Genomic DNA, 15,981 nt, shown 5'->3' with positions numbered 1-15,981 from the left:
TGTACATGAAATGATGATACTTTTTTAGGCATTAAGTGGCAAAGCTTAAGAACAGCCCTTGCTTTTAGAGGGAAGAAAGAAACTTCGGGGGAGGATATATATATTTATAAGAATTAATTTGTGTGCACAGCTGTACTTTGCTGTATTATGTGAATAGCACTGCATCAGAGCAGGGCTGCTTGATGAGAAATGTTATCGAGCAAGCCTTGTATTTCATTTCCCAGTTACGTAGAACTGACTGCATTTTACAGTTAGTTGTCATAGGACAAGCTACAAGATTTAGTCTGTTATGAAAATGGGGATGTTCTTACTCATAACTACTCTTTTTGTCTTTGGGTGTGCTATTTTACCAGGCTTTTCACAACGCAGGTGTACTGGTTACATGCTTAACTTTGTTGAGTAGGGGGAAAAAATGTTTTGGCTAAGTGTAAAATCTGTTCTTCAGTTTAGTCTTACAGTATATTTATATGAAAGTTTTTAAGAACAAGCTAAAATGTTTGTTGCAGAGTTATTGTTCAGACTCAGAGCAGATGGGCAGGGCAGAATCGTAATAATTTTTTTTTTAATTAAATGGTAGAATTAATTGCGGAGGTGGTGGTAGGTTGGTGCCTGTCTTTCTCTTCCCTTCCCCCCCCTCTCCCCAATCTCTACTACAGAACAGTAAGTCTAGTATTTTTGTCTGTGGTCTTCAACTGATTTGTCTTGCTCTTTTTTTCTATTTACCTTTTCCTAGGCCATGACACTTTTTTGTTTTAAGGCACAATTAATGTCATGATTAACAGTTTTTTGGGGAAAAAAAAACCTTAAGCTGGTTAATGTATGGTTTGTAACTAAAATTCTGCTCTTAAAAAACCCCCATAATCCTAGTATTTGTGAGGACTATTTCAAAAAATGAACACTTCTTTTAAACCAGCAACATGACTGTATGTTATGGTGCCTTAAGACTGTCAGGCTCTGGATAGCAATCTGTGTATTAATAGTTTGGACTGAATCGAAAATAAATACCAGAAAAGAGCAGAGAATAGCATTGAATAAATGAGCAAATTAAATGATTGTACTTCATTTTATAAGAGCCGTCGTGTCTTGCTGTGGGGTAGAAAGTGCTATTACTTATTCAAAACAGTGAGTTAAGCCAGTGATAGAATAATTTGGAATTTGCTTTCATTAGTCTTGAGTTTGAAATTAAAATACACTTTATATTATTGCTGTTTTCAAATGCAGGACCCAAAATACAGGGTGTTTATTTTGCACCTGCATTTCCATTTTCTTTAATGCATTGGTCTTTCTTGATTTGTTACCATGTGATTCACTGTTGCAGTGTGTATTTTTTTTTTCTCCTCAAGTTCCATCCAGTATTCAATTCAGCATATTTTTGAAATGTAGTGTTTTGGGGCTTTCATGGGAATTTAAGAATAAAATAAAAACACATAACACCCCACAAAAAGGCCCTTATCTGTTAGGGACAGATGAGGTGCAAAGAAATGGTCTGCGATTGGTGGGCTTCAGTTACGAGAAGGCTAATATAGTCTCAAGCAGCTGGAAAAAGATAAAGGATTTGTAGCATCTTACTTAGCAATAATTTTATTGAAATTTAAGCTCTTAAATTACATTACTTAAAACCAAACTGTTTTTTTTTCCTGTAGATCTTAAAAGTGAAGATCTCTTAGAACTTTTTTCAGCATTTTGTCAATTAGTATCAATATTACAAACCTGTAAGAATGTTGACAGACCATGAATTAAGTTGGCTGCAATACTGTTTGTGATCTTTGGTAGCCTTTATTTGGAAAGGGAACATTAAAACATGATTTTTCAATTAAAGTTAGACTGAGTCAGATTTATGTAAGAGAATATAGTAACAGAGAAAGCTCATCACATTACAATTTTTAATTTTTTTTTATTTCAAGTAGTGCCAAAGGACGGTTTAACCTTCCACCACTACCGCTACCATCACAACCTTTAGAGTTATTAATACCTTCATTCACATGTTTCTGTATACCAGTGCTGATAACAATACCATCTGGGGAAGAGGACTTGACTTTACTAGGGTGTTCTGTCTAGTAGCAGACTTGGGATAAAACTCATGTTTGTTTAGACTGTGCCAGTGCAGTACAGTTTCAGAATAACCTTCTTCACTCTGTCCATAGAGGCTTTCTGAGAAAGCAAATTCACAATTAGTGTTTTGTTACATGGGGTACTGGCTCCTGGTAGAGCTATCAGCACTGGGATTTGAACTAAGATCTGTTTAGCCTTCCAGTATACATAGGCAATCTTGATGGCCTTCAGACTAGAGATTTTGATGCCTACATATAGTTCTATTAAAATAATCAGGTACTCTGTAGCTTTGAAACCCTCTTGTCTTACAGATGGGGTTAGGTGTTGATGTACCAAATCAAGGTAGTAAACAGTCCAAGATGCAGTTGGAGGCCATCCTGCCCTGCCCTATGCTCTGTGAACTGACCTAGCTAGGCCTTGTTCCTCTATCTGTGAATGCGTGACTCATCGATATGGGCGTTTGTGTTGGGCCCATACCAACCTTGTTTAGTCCCACAGTGTTTTGTTCGCCCCACGGAAGCAAAGAAAGCAGCAGATGAAGCCAAGATGAGGTTTGCCCACATAGATGGAGATCATTTGACGTTGCTGAATGTCTACCACGCTTTCAAACAAAGTAAGTGTGCACCCATTTTAGCAAAATTATTTGTAATGCTTTGTGCTGCCAGATTTTGTTCCTGGGTTCCAAGGACAGTTGAAAGGCATGGGCTTGTTTTTGAGTCATTCTCTTTTAATCTTACATACTTAAAAACCTGCATATTTAAAAGAGCTATTTAAGTGCTACTTTCCTTTGGGGGGGAAACAACCAAAAAACTAGCCAAGAGATCATGTAATAAACTGATGAGTATGGAGACAAGCCAGGCTTTTAAATCAGTGCTGGGTAACCTTGGACAGAAGGGAAGTAAGAATTCCTGTAATTAAGAAATATTGGAGGTTTGTTATTTGACATTAATTATAGAAAAATCTGCGTAATTGCTTCATAATTTTTCAGGGAGAGCAGTGCAGAAAATACTCTGAATTTAGAGAAGGATATGTTCCTAGAACCAAAACCTTTTTAATCCTAACTTTTTAATATAGTTAGGAATTCTGTAGCAAGGCCTTGGGATGGATTGAGAGGCAAAGGGGTGATGCATCAACAAAAGTAACTTAGAGCCATACGATGTATTTATTTCACTTACCTCGTTTCTGTGTATGGATTTTAGGGAAAATGTACGGTCCTCCTCAGCATAGCTGCAGTATATTTTAGCAGCTTGAAAAAGATGGGAATGAACAGGTGAAGCTAGGAGTTCTCTTGAAAAATGACTACATAAGTGGCACACTTTTTTAACAGTGACTTATCCTGGTGGTAAGTAGAAAGATTACTCTTAACTGCCAACCAGGTTAAATTAGATGCTCCAGTTGCGTTTTTCTGTAAGCAAACAAAAAAGCAACACTCTTTTACCCTGAGAAAACAAACAAAACCAACAAACAAACCACAACTTAGTGCCCCTTTCTGTTCCAGCTTTGATCTAGAAATTTTGTATTGAAACATTCTAGCACTGTATTGCTATGTGGCTGTGCAAAATAAGGGTATCTTCAGAGTGAAAGTCTAAACAAAAGTACTCAAAACTGTTTAAACAGTAGCTGAGAAACTTCTACTAAACACCTGTGAATTGGAGACATCTGTTGCTTGTTTTTTTCTATTAGTTTCTTAGTTAACAGGTTCCTGTATGTCTTGCAGACATTTTATGTGTGTGTGATTTTATGTGTGCGTGTTTCTGGACACCACTGCTTTCCTGCTCGGGTTGCTGAAGGATGGAGTTATTTGGGGAATAATCTTATGTTCAGTTTCACTGTGAAATTGAGTAGGATTTCTGGGATTCAGGATCAGAAGACAAAATGCTGCTACTGTTTGTATCTAGATCAAATTGAAACCGTTAGAGGTCATCCAAAATGCTCAGTTTAAGTGGCGCAGAAAGTAACATGCTGTGGTACTTCATTTACGATTCTACTGTATAGTGTACAAGAGCATCAGCATTCATACTTCAGTTAAATATATTCTGTAAGATAAAGCACAGAAACAACTTAAACTTTCCTCAAAATATGTAACGTTCTTTTCAATGCAAATTAAGAATAGTCTCTCTCTCTGTGCAAGAGATACTCTTTAAATTTTGTTAAGGCTGGTTTTGTTGGATTATTAAACTGACAAAGATTAGAAGAGTGTCACTTGAGAAGTAACAGAATTGGTAGGGAGAACTGGGTTTCTTGATGTTAAACGTGCAGGCTTTTATCCTGACAAAGTAGCTTAGGCTTGCTGTCTTAACAGGTTTCTTATTAGCCGTATCAGCAGTAGAAACAGTTTAAAGAGTACTGAGTTCTGTTACTCATGCTGTATTTTACCAGTCACCTACATTTACTTAAACCGCTGTGAGGTGCGTCACACTTAGTAATAGGTTAGTTTGTTTGTATTGCTCTTAACTGTTACTTGACTGCTTAATTTAAGGAGGGTTTGGTTTCTAAAATACATTATAATTATGTACAACCTTCTTGTGTGTTTGTTGCATGCTACTGTTAAAGATTATGCAGTGTTCCTTATGTTGAGTTACATTTTATACTGCAGGTTTGGAAGATGATTTTTCTACTTGCAGGATGTGATTTTTTTGAAATATGTGAAATTTAATGATGTTTGGCTGAAACACCACACCAATAATTTGTGTATATTATGTTGAGGGCGGGAAGCTGCATTACTTTTTTTTTGTCTTGACCACATGCTTCCTGAATAGAAAACAATTTGGGCAAGTTATCTAATGCAAGAAACTGCCTGAATAAACTAAGAGCTGTTGTCATTTATAAAAGTTTATGGATGTTTTTTTCTGGTTCATCTGACTGATCAGTCAGTTGCTGTTTTATTTACTTGCTCTAATTGGATGAAATACTAATTTTTGATTCATGTTTTTTAATGTTGCAGATCATGAGTCGGTTCAGTGGTGTTATGACAACTTCATTAACTACAGGTCCCTGATGTCTGCAGACAATGTACGCCAGCAGCTGTCACGAATCATGGATAGATTTAATTTGCCTCGTAGAAGCACAGACTTTACCAGCCGAGACTATTACATCAACATAAGAAAGGCATTAGTTACTGGGTATTTCATGCAGGTACGTGTGTGTTCTTGTAGGGAACATAGTTCAGTGTTTACATGGCTTTAATGTGAGTATGGTTATTATAATTTATCAAAACTTTATGAATGTTACTTAAATTATATATGGCTAACTATATTACCACTTAGTCTTTGTCAGGTTGCTTGGTTGTTACTCAAGTAGTACATTGTTTAGTCAAATCTTATTTGGAAGAGAAGTTGTAGGCAATCTTACTGGTATGACAGTACTGGTTCTGGCATTACCAGCCAGGAACTGACCACCAACTTCTGAATAGCTGAGGAAGTAACTTCCTAAAACATTTCAAAGTAACTGCAGAATATGTAGTTAAATTATTTGTAATACAAATAGGGAAAGTATAGTTGTATATAAATATTAATTACATGTAATCCTTTTAGAAGGAGAGTATTTTCTTATGCATACTTTCCCATATTTCACTTTTAAATTACATGAGTCACAAGTACTGGAGTACTGGAGCAGGTCTGTAATTTCAAGATGTATGCTGTTTGCAATTCATTTGCCTCTTGAACCAGGATCGTATGGAAGCTGGTCTTCACTGCTGCCTGCTGGTTGCTTTGCATTTCATGTTAAGCATGCCTCCAAGCTAGAATGCAGGCTGTGTTTTTCCTTTGTTTTGGTGGCTTTTGTTTTTGCATAGTCCCTTTGTGCTGTGTTTCTCTTCAGCATTCATCTTTGGGGCTAGAAGACTCCCTTTGCTGGCTCTTGCAGACCCCGACGTATAGAACCTTTAATGGGAGTGAGTCTTCATCCTCATTGACTCTGGACTGTTCTGATGTTTTTCCCAGCAAACGTGTTCTGATGCATCTCAGCAATGTCTCTGCTAGAGCCTTATGTCTCACTTCTGCAGAACACAACCTTATTATTAAGAGGCTGACCAGTGCCTGTGGCATTTCCTAATTTTTCACTTGACCTATGCTCTAGTGGTATTTGAGCATACAAGCTTACTAGTTGAAAAAAGAGCCGTTGGTCAGGGCTGCGTGGCTTAGAATGGCAAGCAGCTTGACAGGCATGCATGTACCGCATCCTGGCTGGGCGCAGACTTGGGTACCATGTATATTTAAACCCCCCTCCAAGGAAACAGTGCCTTCCCCAGGGCTAAGCCAGCCAGACTGTAGCAGAAACGTTTCTGGGTTTTTGGAATACAGGAGTATCAATGTCAGCAACTGCATTTCACTGTAATGCAAATGGGAGATTAAAGCTGTTGGCTGCTTTTAGATATTAAAATGGTTTTAAAGACTGACTTGCTGTAACCCTGCAGACAAGCAGGCTGGTCACTGTGTTCAGCCCTTGCTTTTGGGACATGTTTTCTTCATCGTTCTTGGGGGACGCTTTAGTATACATTCCTACGTACACCTGTAATTCTGTAAATGTTTTGCAAGATAACAGTTTGGCCCAACAGTCCTTGCTGGGCCCCAGCTGGTTGAGGCAGGTCTGATTTGCCAAAGTGCAACTGTGGCAGAGTATCCTGTGGCTTCCTTCATTCGGACCTGTAGGAGGTCATGTCCCTAGAAGTTTGTGGGTTGTCAGTTTGGTTTATGTTACTCAGAGTGAAACTCTTCCTCTAATAGATGTTTTCCTGCCATGGATGTGGAATGGCACTGTTGGTGTAGGTAGCTTTTTGGTCTCTACTGCTCAGGAATTGAAGATCTGACTTTATATTTTTGCTGTGAAAGAGTAGTAGGCTCACACAGATGAAAAGGAAAGTTTTTCCAGAAGTCTTCTTGGGCTTCCAGGGTCAATAGGTTACCACCCCTCTCACCCAAAATGCTGAATTGAATTTTTGGGCTGAATCAAGAGTTAGCTGTGGCAGACCTGTTGAAGGCATTTTGCGTCAAAGCCATTTCAACAGTTTCTTTTCTCCTTTGATGTGTTCGAGTCCAGTTTATCTTGAGTTTTTCACTCTAACCTCCATGATAGTGTGATACTTGTTTGACCTTGACTCTGAACCTTCTCTCGTGAATTCCACGTTGCTTTGAGTAACCTTCAGTAGAAAACTTGGAACTACTCAACAGACGTTATTTACTAGCAGCTGAAGTGCTTAAAGTAGTCTGTATGCACATTGTACCCTCTCTAAGCAGATCTTCACGCTCTGGCATTTGGGTGCTCTTGTTCAGAAAACCTGGGTAATGAAATGCGTACATCATTCTTTGTCCTCTTAATACAGAACATACGTGGAATTCCAAGTCTGAGCACTTGCAAAGTGTGTGCACATACTGTAGATAGTCTCTGCATGTAAAGTACTGAGGTCTATGGGCAACACGTGGCAGAACTTGATTCTTCAAACTCTTTAAACATGCAGTGTCAAGTGGAAAAAATGGTAGCATCCATTGTTCTGAAATAGTTCTCACTGACTGCCTTGTTTTCTACTTTGGTAATTGCCTAGTGTCCTAAAGTCAATCTTAAAATTTTACTGTAGAAATTTCTGTACTAATCAAGACTTGTGGCTTATGTCAGGCAGTGCGGGCCTGTATTAACTATTGAAATAGTACTAATTCTATAATTAGTGAATTTACCTGCCTTCAGTTGTGTGTCGGTGACTGATAAATGTGGAATTTCTGCTGATGACAAATAATCTTTTTACCCTTCATATTTAAATACAAACTTGAATTCCAGTAAATCTGTCATAGATGTGCAAAGGGAATAGTGAAAGAGTTTAAAACTGCCAACAATTCCGTGTGTAGAAAAACTTCTGGAAGGATAAGTATTGACAAGAAGTTAGGTGTCTTAGCACAAAAAAATTTTTTTGTCCCGTTTTCTGTATCACACAACAGAGTATGTGAACCATATATAAAATAAAGCAAGAGTGATGCTTGCAGAATCACTAAGAAACTGCTCATTGAAAATAAATACATTAGAGAAATACTGCTTTCTCAATACGTCAGTGCTACACATATCCTGTCTTAAGAATGGAGAGGGATTGGAAAATTGTACAACTTAAACACAATCGTAATTAGGCAACAAAACTCAAGAGCTAGGAATAGATTATTTATTCAACAGAAGTAGAAAAGCTAAGCTTATAATTTTTAAAATCTTAATAGACAAGTAGTGGAAATAACTGGTAAAAACTAAGCAAAAAATAATTGTACTACAGGAAGTCAGCTAAGGAAACTGTTAAAATTGGTCTCAAGTTGTGTCAGGGGAGGTTTAGATTAGATATTAGGAAAAATTTCTTCACCAAAAGAGTGGTTAGGCATTGGAACAGACTGCCCAGAGAGGTGGTGGAGTCGCCGTCCCTGGAGGTGTTCAAAAAAAAGTGTAGACGTGGCACTTCGGGACATAGTTTAGTAGACATGGTGGTGTTTGGTCGATGGTTGGACTTGATGATATTAGAGGTCTTTTCCAACCTTATGATTCTATGAAAATTGAATTGGAGAAGACAAGCAAATGCCAAAGTATCTTAAAGATGGGTCATTTTCCTCTCAGCAATTTTTTTTTGAGACTGATAGTACAAGTTGTCTTAGAGAACTTAAATTTTTATCATTGTATTTCCAATCCAGTGGTGATGGCAGAACAAGAATTGATGGCTGAAAATGTAAGTCAGAGTTTAAAGGTGGAATGAAGTACTCCGGTATGTGGTGGAGCCACCACTGTCCTGTGGTGTCTTCAGATCAAGCTTGGAACTCTTTTTGGAAGATGTGGCTTAGTTCAACGCAGGATATATCAGGGTCCTACAGAAGATGAAATGAATTCACCTGTACTGTACAGAAAGTCAGGTGTCAGATGATTGTACTGCTAATTAAAATCTCATTCTTGCTGCTACTCAGTATTTGGTGCTATTTTGTGTATAGAATGATGTGTATTTGGCTGTCTTTACATAATCAGGCTCCTACAATGATAGAATGGTAATAAAATGAACCTATGACACGAAGGTGGTCAGCAGTGCGTTTAATGGTATTCATTTTGCTCTTTAAGAATGCAGAAGAACAGTTTAAAACTTAATGGCTTCAGAAACACTGTTGCGTGGTCTGCAAGCAGAAATTTCTGAAATCCAAGCAACTGACATTGCTTCTTAGGTGCATGCTAGCTATTATTTTTCTCAAAGACAAACAAGAAACAGTCTTTTCTCTAAATTGTCTGACAAGACCAGCCTACCAAAATTTGTAGCCTTAAATCTAAAAATAGTTGGATCAGCGATTGTCCCCTTGTACTTGACACGGGTGAGGCCACACCTCAAGTACTGTGTTCGGTTTTTGGGCCCCTCACTGCAAGAAAGACATTGAGGTGCTGGACCATGTCTGGAGAAGGGCAACGGAGCTGGTGAAGGGAAAGATTTCTTCACTCAAAGGGTTGTCAAGCACTGGAACAGGCTGCCCAAGGAAGTGGTTGAGTCACCATCCTTGGAAGTATTTAAAAGACATGTAGATGTGGTGCTTAGGGACACGGTTTGGTGGTGGACTTGGCAGTGTTAGGTTAACGGTTGGACTTGATGATCTTAAAGGTCCTTTCCAACCTAAATGATTCTGTGATCTTGTGACACTATTCCTGCTTTTGCCCTTTTTAAGTGCATTTGGATTACAGTGTTTGACATGTTTGACTGAAGACCCCTGATTGGGCCCTCTAGGGTCAATGACATGATAGATAATAAATAAGCACCAGCACACTTAAAATTTCAGAGTGTGGCGTGTCTGTCTTAATAAAATTGTGACATCCTTGAAACTTCTGTAATGAGAACTTGAACTAAAACCTTTTCCTGTGGTGGCATGTGCCATGGTGGCCACCGTTTCCATGTGAGTTTGTCATGTCGATGAAAGCATTGTAACTGTCTGTAAATCAGCAGCAGGTGGGCTTTCTCAGGCTGCAGTTACCTGTTGCAGAGATGCATGGGCGAGCGTGGCTTTATAATCCTTTTAGTCATGTTTGTGTAGCTCCTTATGTTGAACTGTCAATAGCGTAATAGCTTCCCTCCGTTTACAGCCCCATTCTTTAAGTAGCCTAATTCACAAATGTTCTATACTAATACATGACAGTGTGTTCCCTAGTATCTTGCTTACTACCACTACTCATTGGGGAAAAAAAAAAATTACTAGACATGCTTTGTGTTATTCCATGGTTTCTGGGGAAGCTCATGCTTGTTATACTCTGAAAAACGTAACAGAATGGTTGAGGTTGGAAGGGAACTCTGGAGGACATCTGGCCCAACCACTGTTGCGTTGTATTTCACAGGCACTGGAATTGGCTGCATGCGGGTGGTTCAGAGGAGCATAAATGTGTACGCTGCCTCCCCTGTGTCCTTGTTCGCTCCCCTATGTCAGCCTTGGTGCTTGCCTCAGCCCATTCTGAATTCTTTTAGCATAGGGATGTGGCAAGCCACTTACACCTTCAGAGAAGCAGCACAATGGGTGCTCTGTCAGCTGTGCTGAAATAGCTCAGGCCAGGAGGGAGCAGGAAGACGTAGTAGCTGATGGTTAGATCATCATCGCTTGCTGCAGAGCCCTAGCTTCACTGCGCATATTTCATGAGAGACGGTTGCCATTACTGAACCTGAAATTCTTTACCAATGTGTGCTAACGTGCATACTTAATAGAAACATGTAAATTGGATAAATACTGTAGCTCAGTGTTTGCTCAGGATCTGAATAAGTCACAATAGTATGTAACCACTCAAAGGTGACTTATCCCTGACACCCATGTTCTAAGGAAACATCTTTTTCTTAACTGGGATTATTCCAGTCCCTCTCCTTCCTGGAAATTAAGAGCTAACTGAATCTTCTTACTTAGTTCAGAATTATATGAAGTAAACAAGAAATACAGCTCTTTACTGCATTTTAAATAACATGGAAAAGGAAATCGTATGTATTTGGGAAAGCTAGATGATAAGACTTTACTATTTTAATACATCTGAGCGAGACTGAGGTACCAAAGGTAAATGGTATTGATTTAAATTTAACAGCACACTGTTTTCTAGAATGAAACATAAATGAATTGTTCTGCCCTTTTATAGGAAGTACAGAAGCAGATAAAGCACCCAAATATTCTTGTATGCATGCTTTACTTTTGATCTGAAAAGTGACTGATTTTTTTTTCTTTTTAAAATACTTCCTTTTTAAAAAATATGCATAATCCCACAGCAACATATGTGCTGTGATTGTGCTAGGTCTGTGACAGATGAGTTTCTGGCCTAGTCTGGTTTGCAGCTATACCACTATTTAATTTTGCAAATGTTGGATTGAGTTGGATGAAATTAAGCCTAAATCGTTACAGACAGTGCACTGTTAATCTCCATTTAAAAGAGCCTCTGTTGGCTCCCCAGACTTGAAATAAAGTAGCAGTGTAATCTCTAAAATATTGGGTGAAAAGATTTGTAGTCTGTTGAAATACTTTGTTCCACTCCTAAAACATGTTCTGGATATTAATGTCATAAAATGTAAGCGAAGCACACTCCAAATAAGAAATTTGTTACTAAGGAGATACTCTGACTTAAAATTTGAGGTAGCTGTTGCTTTAGAAATCCTGGGATTTTAATCTAATAAATGGAATTTACCTTTGACTATTTAAAAAAAAAAAGGTGAGATACACCTAGGAATTGAGAAAACGAGGTACGCAGTCTGTATTAAAGGAAGGCAGCTAATGATGGTCTGAATAAAAAATGTGCCTTTGAGATATCTTTCAGCCATTGACCGTCTTCTTACAGTATTTTTGTATGTGTATACCTATGTGATGAAATAAGTACTGAGGTCATCTTGAATTGCCAGTATCAAAAGGTTAATTTTAGTTACCTGTTCTGTTAGATTAACTGTCCTTACATATGGTGTCCTTCTAAGGATAACTGTCTGCTTTACCAAATCTTAATGAGCTAGGTATCAGAGCATCTCAGCGAGGCGGGCATTCTTCCCTTTCAGAGAGCAAGCAGCTTGGTCGGAGAGAGGTTAATTGATTTTCCACCAAGGTCACAGCAGAAGTGTGTTGCTGAACCTACATTTTCCAGCTCTGAAGTCTGTGCTGTAACAAGACTGTTCTTATTTCTGACATACTAAACTTCCCATTCTTACTGTAAGGACTGACATATTTTTTTCAGGCCACTGTGTGAGAGGACTTGCAGAATAATACGTAAAATGAGTACTGAAACACTGTACTAGTAAAAACGTGAAAGGATAACGTTGTGGTTACCGGTCCCATGGTAGCTGCTGCAATGAAGTGCTTGAAGCAGATGTCTGCAGTAGACCACAGTTGACTTTGTGTGATGCTACAGACCTGTCCAATAGATATTCCCTTCCAATACTTCTGTTGGAATAACACGGTAATATTTGTGTTATTCTAATAATGATTCTTCTCTTTGGGTGATAACTATTTTTGTGTGTTGCTTGAATTGCATATTAGAATATACACTTACCATGGCAGTTAGCAAAAACATCTGGCATCTTGATTGTGTCTATAAAAAAACCTGAATAGTTGAAGTGGTCAAGTAATGTGCCAAATTTGGATGAGGTTTGAAAGTCGATGGTATATGGAACACGTAACAGTCAGCTTGAAATCACTTAATTTAAAAATTGCCTGTGATAATGAAAGAATGTCTTTTTACTTAGGTGGCACATTTGGAACGAACAGGGCATTACTTAACAGTCAAAGATAACCAGGTGGTGCAGTTGCATCCTTCCACTGTTCTTGATCATAAACCAGAATGGGTGCTCTATAATGAGTTTGTCCTTACGACGAAGAATTACATCCGGACATGTACAGACATCAAGCCAGAATGGTAAGCCAAAAGTCTTAACGTGGTCGTGACCTACTGTAAAGCTCTTGTTTTCCTTTTTTCTTCTTTAAATTGAGGTAATTCCTTTCACTTTTCCTGAAGCTAGTATTATTAAAATGGTTTGGGGGACAGCAATGGCATGGACTTAAGATCTTGTAGATGTCTAAAGTTTTTCTTTGTGGACACTTTCTGTTTGTGGGAGTTGTGCATAAAACTCAGATGCCCAGGCTCTGTATGCAGTGTGCAGAGATATGCTTGACTTAAACCCAGGTACTTTAGTAAGCCTGCTGCGCGGGAGCTGCTGGAGGTGCTAGGTTTGTGTACCTGAGTTAAGAGATACAGTAGATGCCTCTCTCCTCAAGATCTAGGATTGCCCTTGGCAGTGATTGTCTGTAATTTTTCCAGAAGGATCTGAATGGGATTCAGTGCTTTCTTAAAATATGAAGGAAAGAGGTGTTAATACTGGTACAACCTGCCTTGTTATAATAGTTTTTATTAATAGAGTGCACATCAAGGAAATTAGAGGCCCGATCCTCAGCAGACAAGTAGAGATCTGAATTGTCTTGCCCGTCTGTAAGGTGGTACTCAAACTGTCCAGTTGTAAGCTTTGGGGACACAGGAGGCTCTGCAACTGTTGTTGAAATTGTGCTGTTGTGCAGAAAGAGTTTAAAGATTTGTAAGCCGCAAAACATAGCACGTATATATATTTGTCCATAGTATTTTAATGGAAAATAAGTGTTTGAATTCTTCCTTAGAAATTTTTTTCTGAACATGTGCTGTATAGCCTAAAGCAGCAGGGTCCTGTGGCCTTGGTTGCATTTTTAAGCTTAGGACAGCTGAGGCTGACCTGTACTCTTCCACAAACTGGTATTTGGGTGGACTTCTGTGGCTTGAGGGCTTTGAGGTTAAGCAGCAGGCTGACTCTGGCTACTGCGGCACGTACTGAAGCAGAGTGTGGGCTTGTAAGGGATGTTGGCTGACCAGGAGGAGCTTGCTAGACTCCAGTGCGTGCTTGTTCGCTTTGGGCTTGGGTGCTTGCACAGGATGGGGCTGAGAGGTAAACAGGTGATGTGTCTGCATGTGTGAGAACTCTCATTAATCTTAGCATCCCAGAATGAGCTGAAAATAATGGATAATCTTTGTTTCCTTCAGTTGTAGAATTTCTGTCGGATGCATCTTAAAGTTTGAGTATTTGTAACAAACTTTTCCTTTTTTGACAGGCTGGTGAAAATTGCCCCTCAATATTATGACATGAGCAATTTTCCACAGTGTGAAGCAAAGAGGCAGTTGGATCGCATCATTGCCAAACTTCAGTCCAAGGAATACTCACAGTACTGAATTTATGCTTTGAACTGAAGTTATTCAGAGGACAGCTTTAAGAGATGAAAGGATTCACAGTTCAAGTTGTGCTCTTCACTTTGGTTCAATAATGGCCTTTATTTGAAAGCTTTTTAATTTTTCTTTACAGTAAATATTCCATTCTGATTTCATAAATTAAACATTTATGCCTCCCTTTTGTGTTGACACTGTAGCTCATACTGGAAAAGCTGATCAATGTTTTGCAGTTTATTGAAAGTAGTTCTATATATAACAATGTTATAAGCATTTCTTTAGAAATGGTTGAAAATGCTTCTAAAAATGTGATTATCGACCATGGTATGCATGATCGTTGTAATTGTTGACATTCCTTTTAGAAGTTGTGAAATGTTACAACTTGTGCTTATGTAGACACAATCTTCAGCTTCAGTACAAAGGTACTGACTTCAATAAAGTCTATTTATACTAATTTTGTGCCACAGTATGTCGGTATTTCTATTGTTTTGATTAAAACATGAGAAGCCATTTAGTCTGCCATTAAACTGCTGTTTTATTGACATGGCAGTAGTTTAATATTTTAATATTAAAGTGCAGATGCTTAAGCAGCACAGTTGTGGTGACATCAATATAATGCACACAGTGTTGATCCCTTGCTCACTTGTTTGAATTACGTAGGAAATTGTTTTAGAAATGACATGCATGCAGAATTCTGGAGAATGCATTCTTCAAACATACTCCTAGATATTTCTTGGTCAGAACTGTAGTAATATGTCCTGTGAAGTGTCTGTGGCCAGTTAGAAATTACCCTGCTGGGCAATGTTTGGATGCAGCTTAAGACCAACACAAATAATAGCACAGGTGACACTGTAGGTCAAATTACCTTGCACTGTTCTGGTTTTGTAGTCATTTTTAGTAAAATATGACTTGACAGCATTTTCAGTTTAGGAAAGCTAATCCCATGTGGAATTTATAGCAAGATTTGATTGGAGGGCTGGAGCACCTTTCCTGTGAAGACAGGCTGAGAGTTGAGGTTGTTCAGCCTGGAGAAGAGAAGGCTCCAGGGAGATCTTATAGCAGCCTTCCAGTGCCTGAAGGGGCTCACAGGAAATCTGGAGAGGGACTGCTTACAAGGGCGTGTAGTGGTAGGACAAGGGGTAATGGCCTTAAGCTGAAGGAGGGTAGATGTAGGTGAGATATTAGGAAGAAATTTTTCCCTGTGAGGATGATGAGGCACTGGAACAGGTTGCCCAGAGAGGTTGTGGATGCCCCCTCCCTGGAAGTGTTCAAGGCCAGGTTGGATGGGGCTTTGGGCAACCTGGTCTAGTGGAGGGTGTCCCTGCCCATGGCAGGGGGTTGGAACTAGATGAGCTTTAAGATCCCTTCCAACTTGAACCATTCTAGGATTTAACATATTTTGTCAGATTTCAATTTTTCCTCTCCCCAGAATACACTGAAATTTGGTCCTTCTGGCAAAGAGAAGGTGCAGCAGCTCCTGCTGAAATGGGTTCCCCGGGAATGGGAGCTGTGTGCAGTCATGCTGTAAGGCTGAAGCAAAAATAGGTTATGTTTGCAGATCTGGCAACTAACCTCAGACTAATCTTAAGCACTGATGTTTGGGGGATCCTATGTAAATCATAGCAATTGACTATAAAATTAGTTGAAATCAAGTAATTTGAGGGTTTCCTTCTAATTCCAACTTCTTTGTTTTTTAAATTGCCATTTATATGAGGGGGAGTGGAGAACTGTTGAAAACTTGTTTTGTTAGCA

At 38.8% G+C, this 15,981-nt stretch overlaps 1 protein-coding gene across 1 annotated transcript in view; it reads left to right on the top strand.

The window, feature by feature from the left end:
• Positions 1 to 14,683, top strand: part of DHX15 (DEAH-box helicase 15) — a 48,546-nt gene extending 33,863 nt beyond the window's left edge. The window contains exons 11-14 of the mRNA XM_054823241.1: positions 2,543 to 2,665; positions 4,997 to 5,187; positions 12,731 to 12,900; positions 14,118 to 14,683. Coding sequence (XP_054679216.1) covers positions 2,543 to 2,665; positions 4,997 to 5,187; positions 12,731 to 12,900; positions 14,118 to 14,235 — 602 coding nt within the window. The 3' untranslated portion in view covers positions 14,236 to 14,683. The remainder of the gene's footprint in view (positions 1 to 2,542; positions 2,666 to 4,996; positions 5,188 to 12,730; positions 12,901 to 14,117) is intronic.
• The last annotated feature ends 1,298 nt before the right edge of the window (positions 14,684 to 15,981 follow it).

Source organism: Grus americana, chromosome 4 (assembly GCF_028858705.1).
Source record: "Grus americana isolate bGruAme1 chromosome 4, bGruAme1.mat, whole genome shotgun sequence".
Lineage (NCBI taxonomy): Eukaryota > Metazoa > Chordata > Aves > Gruiformes > Gruidae > Grus > Grus americana.
Note: the sequence above shows the minus strand (reverse complement) of the source record. Positions and strands in the feature narration are given on the sequence as shown.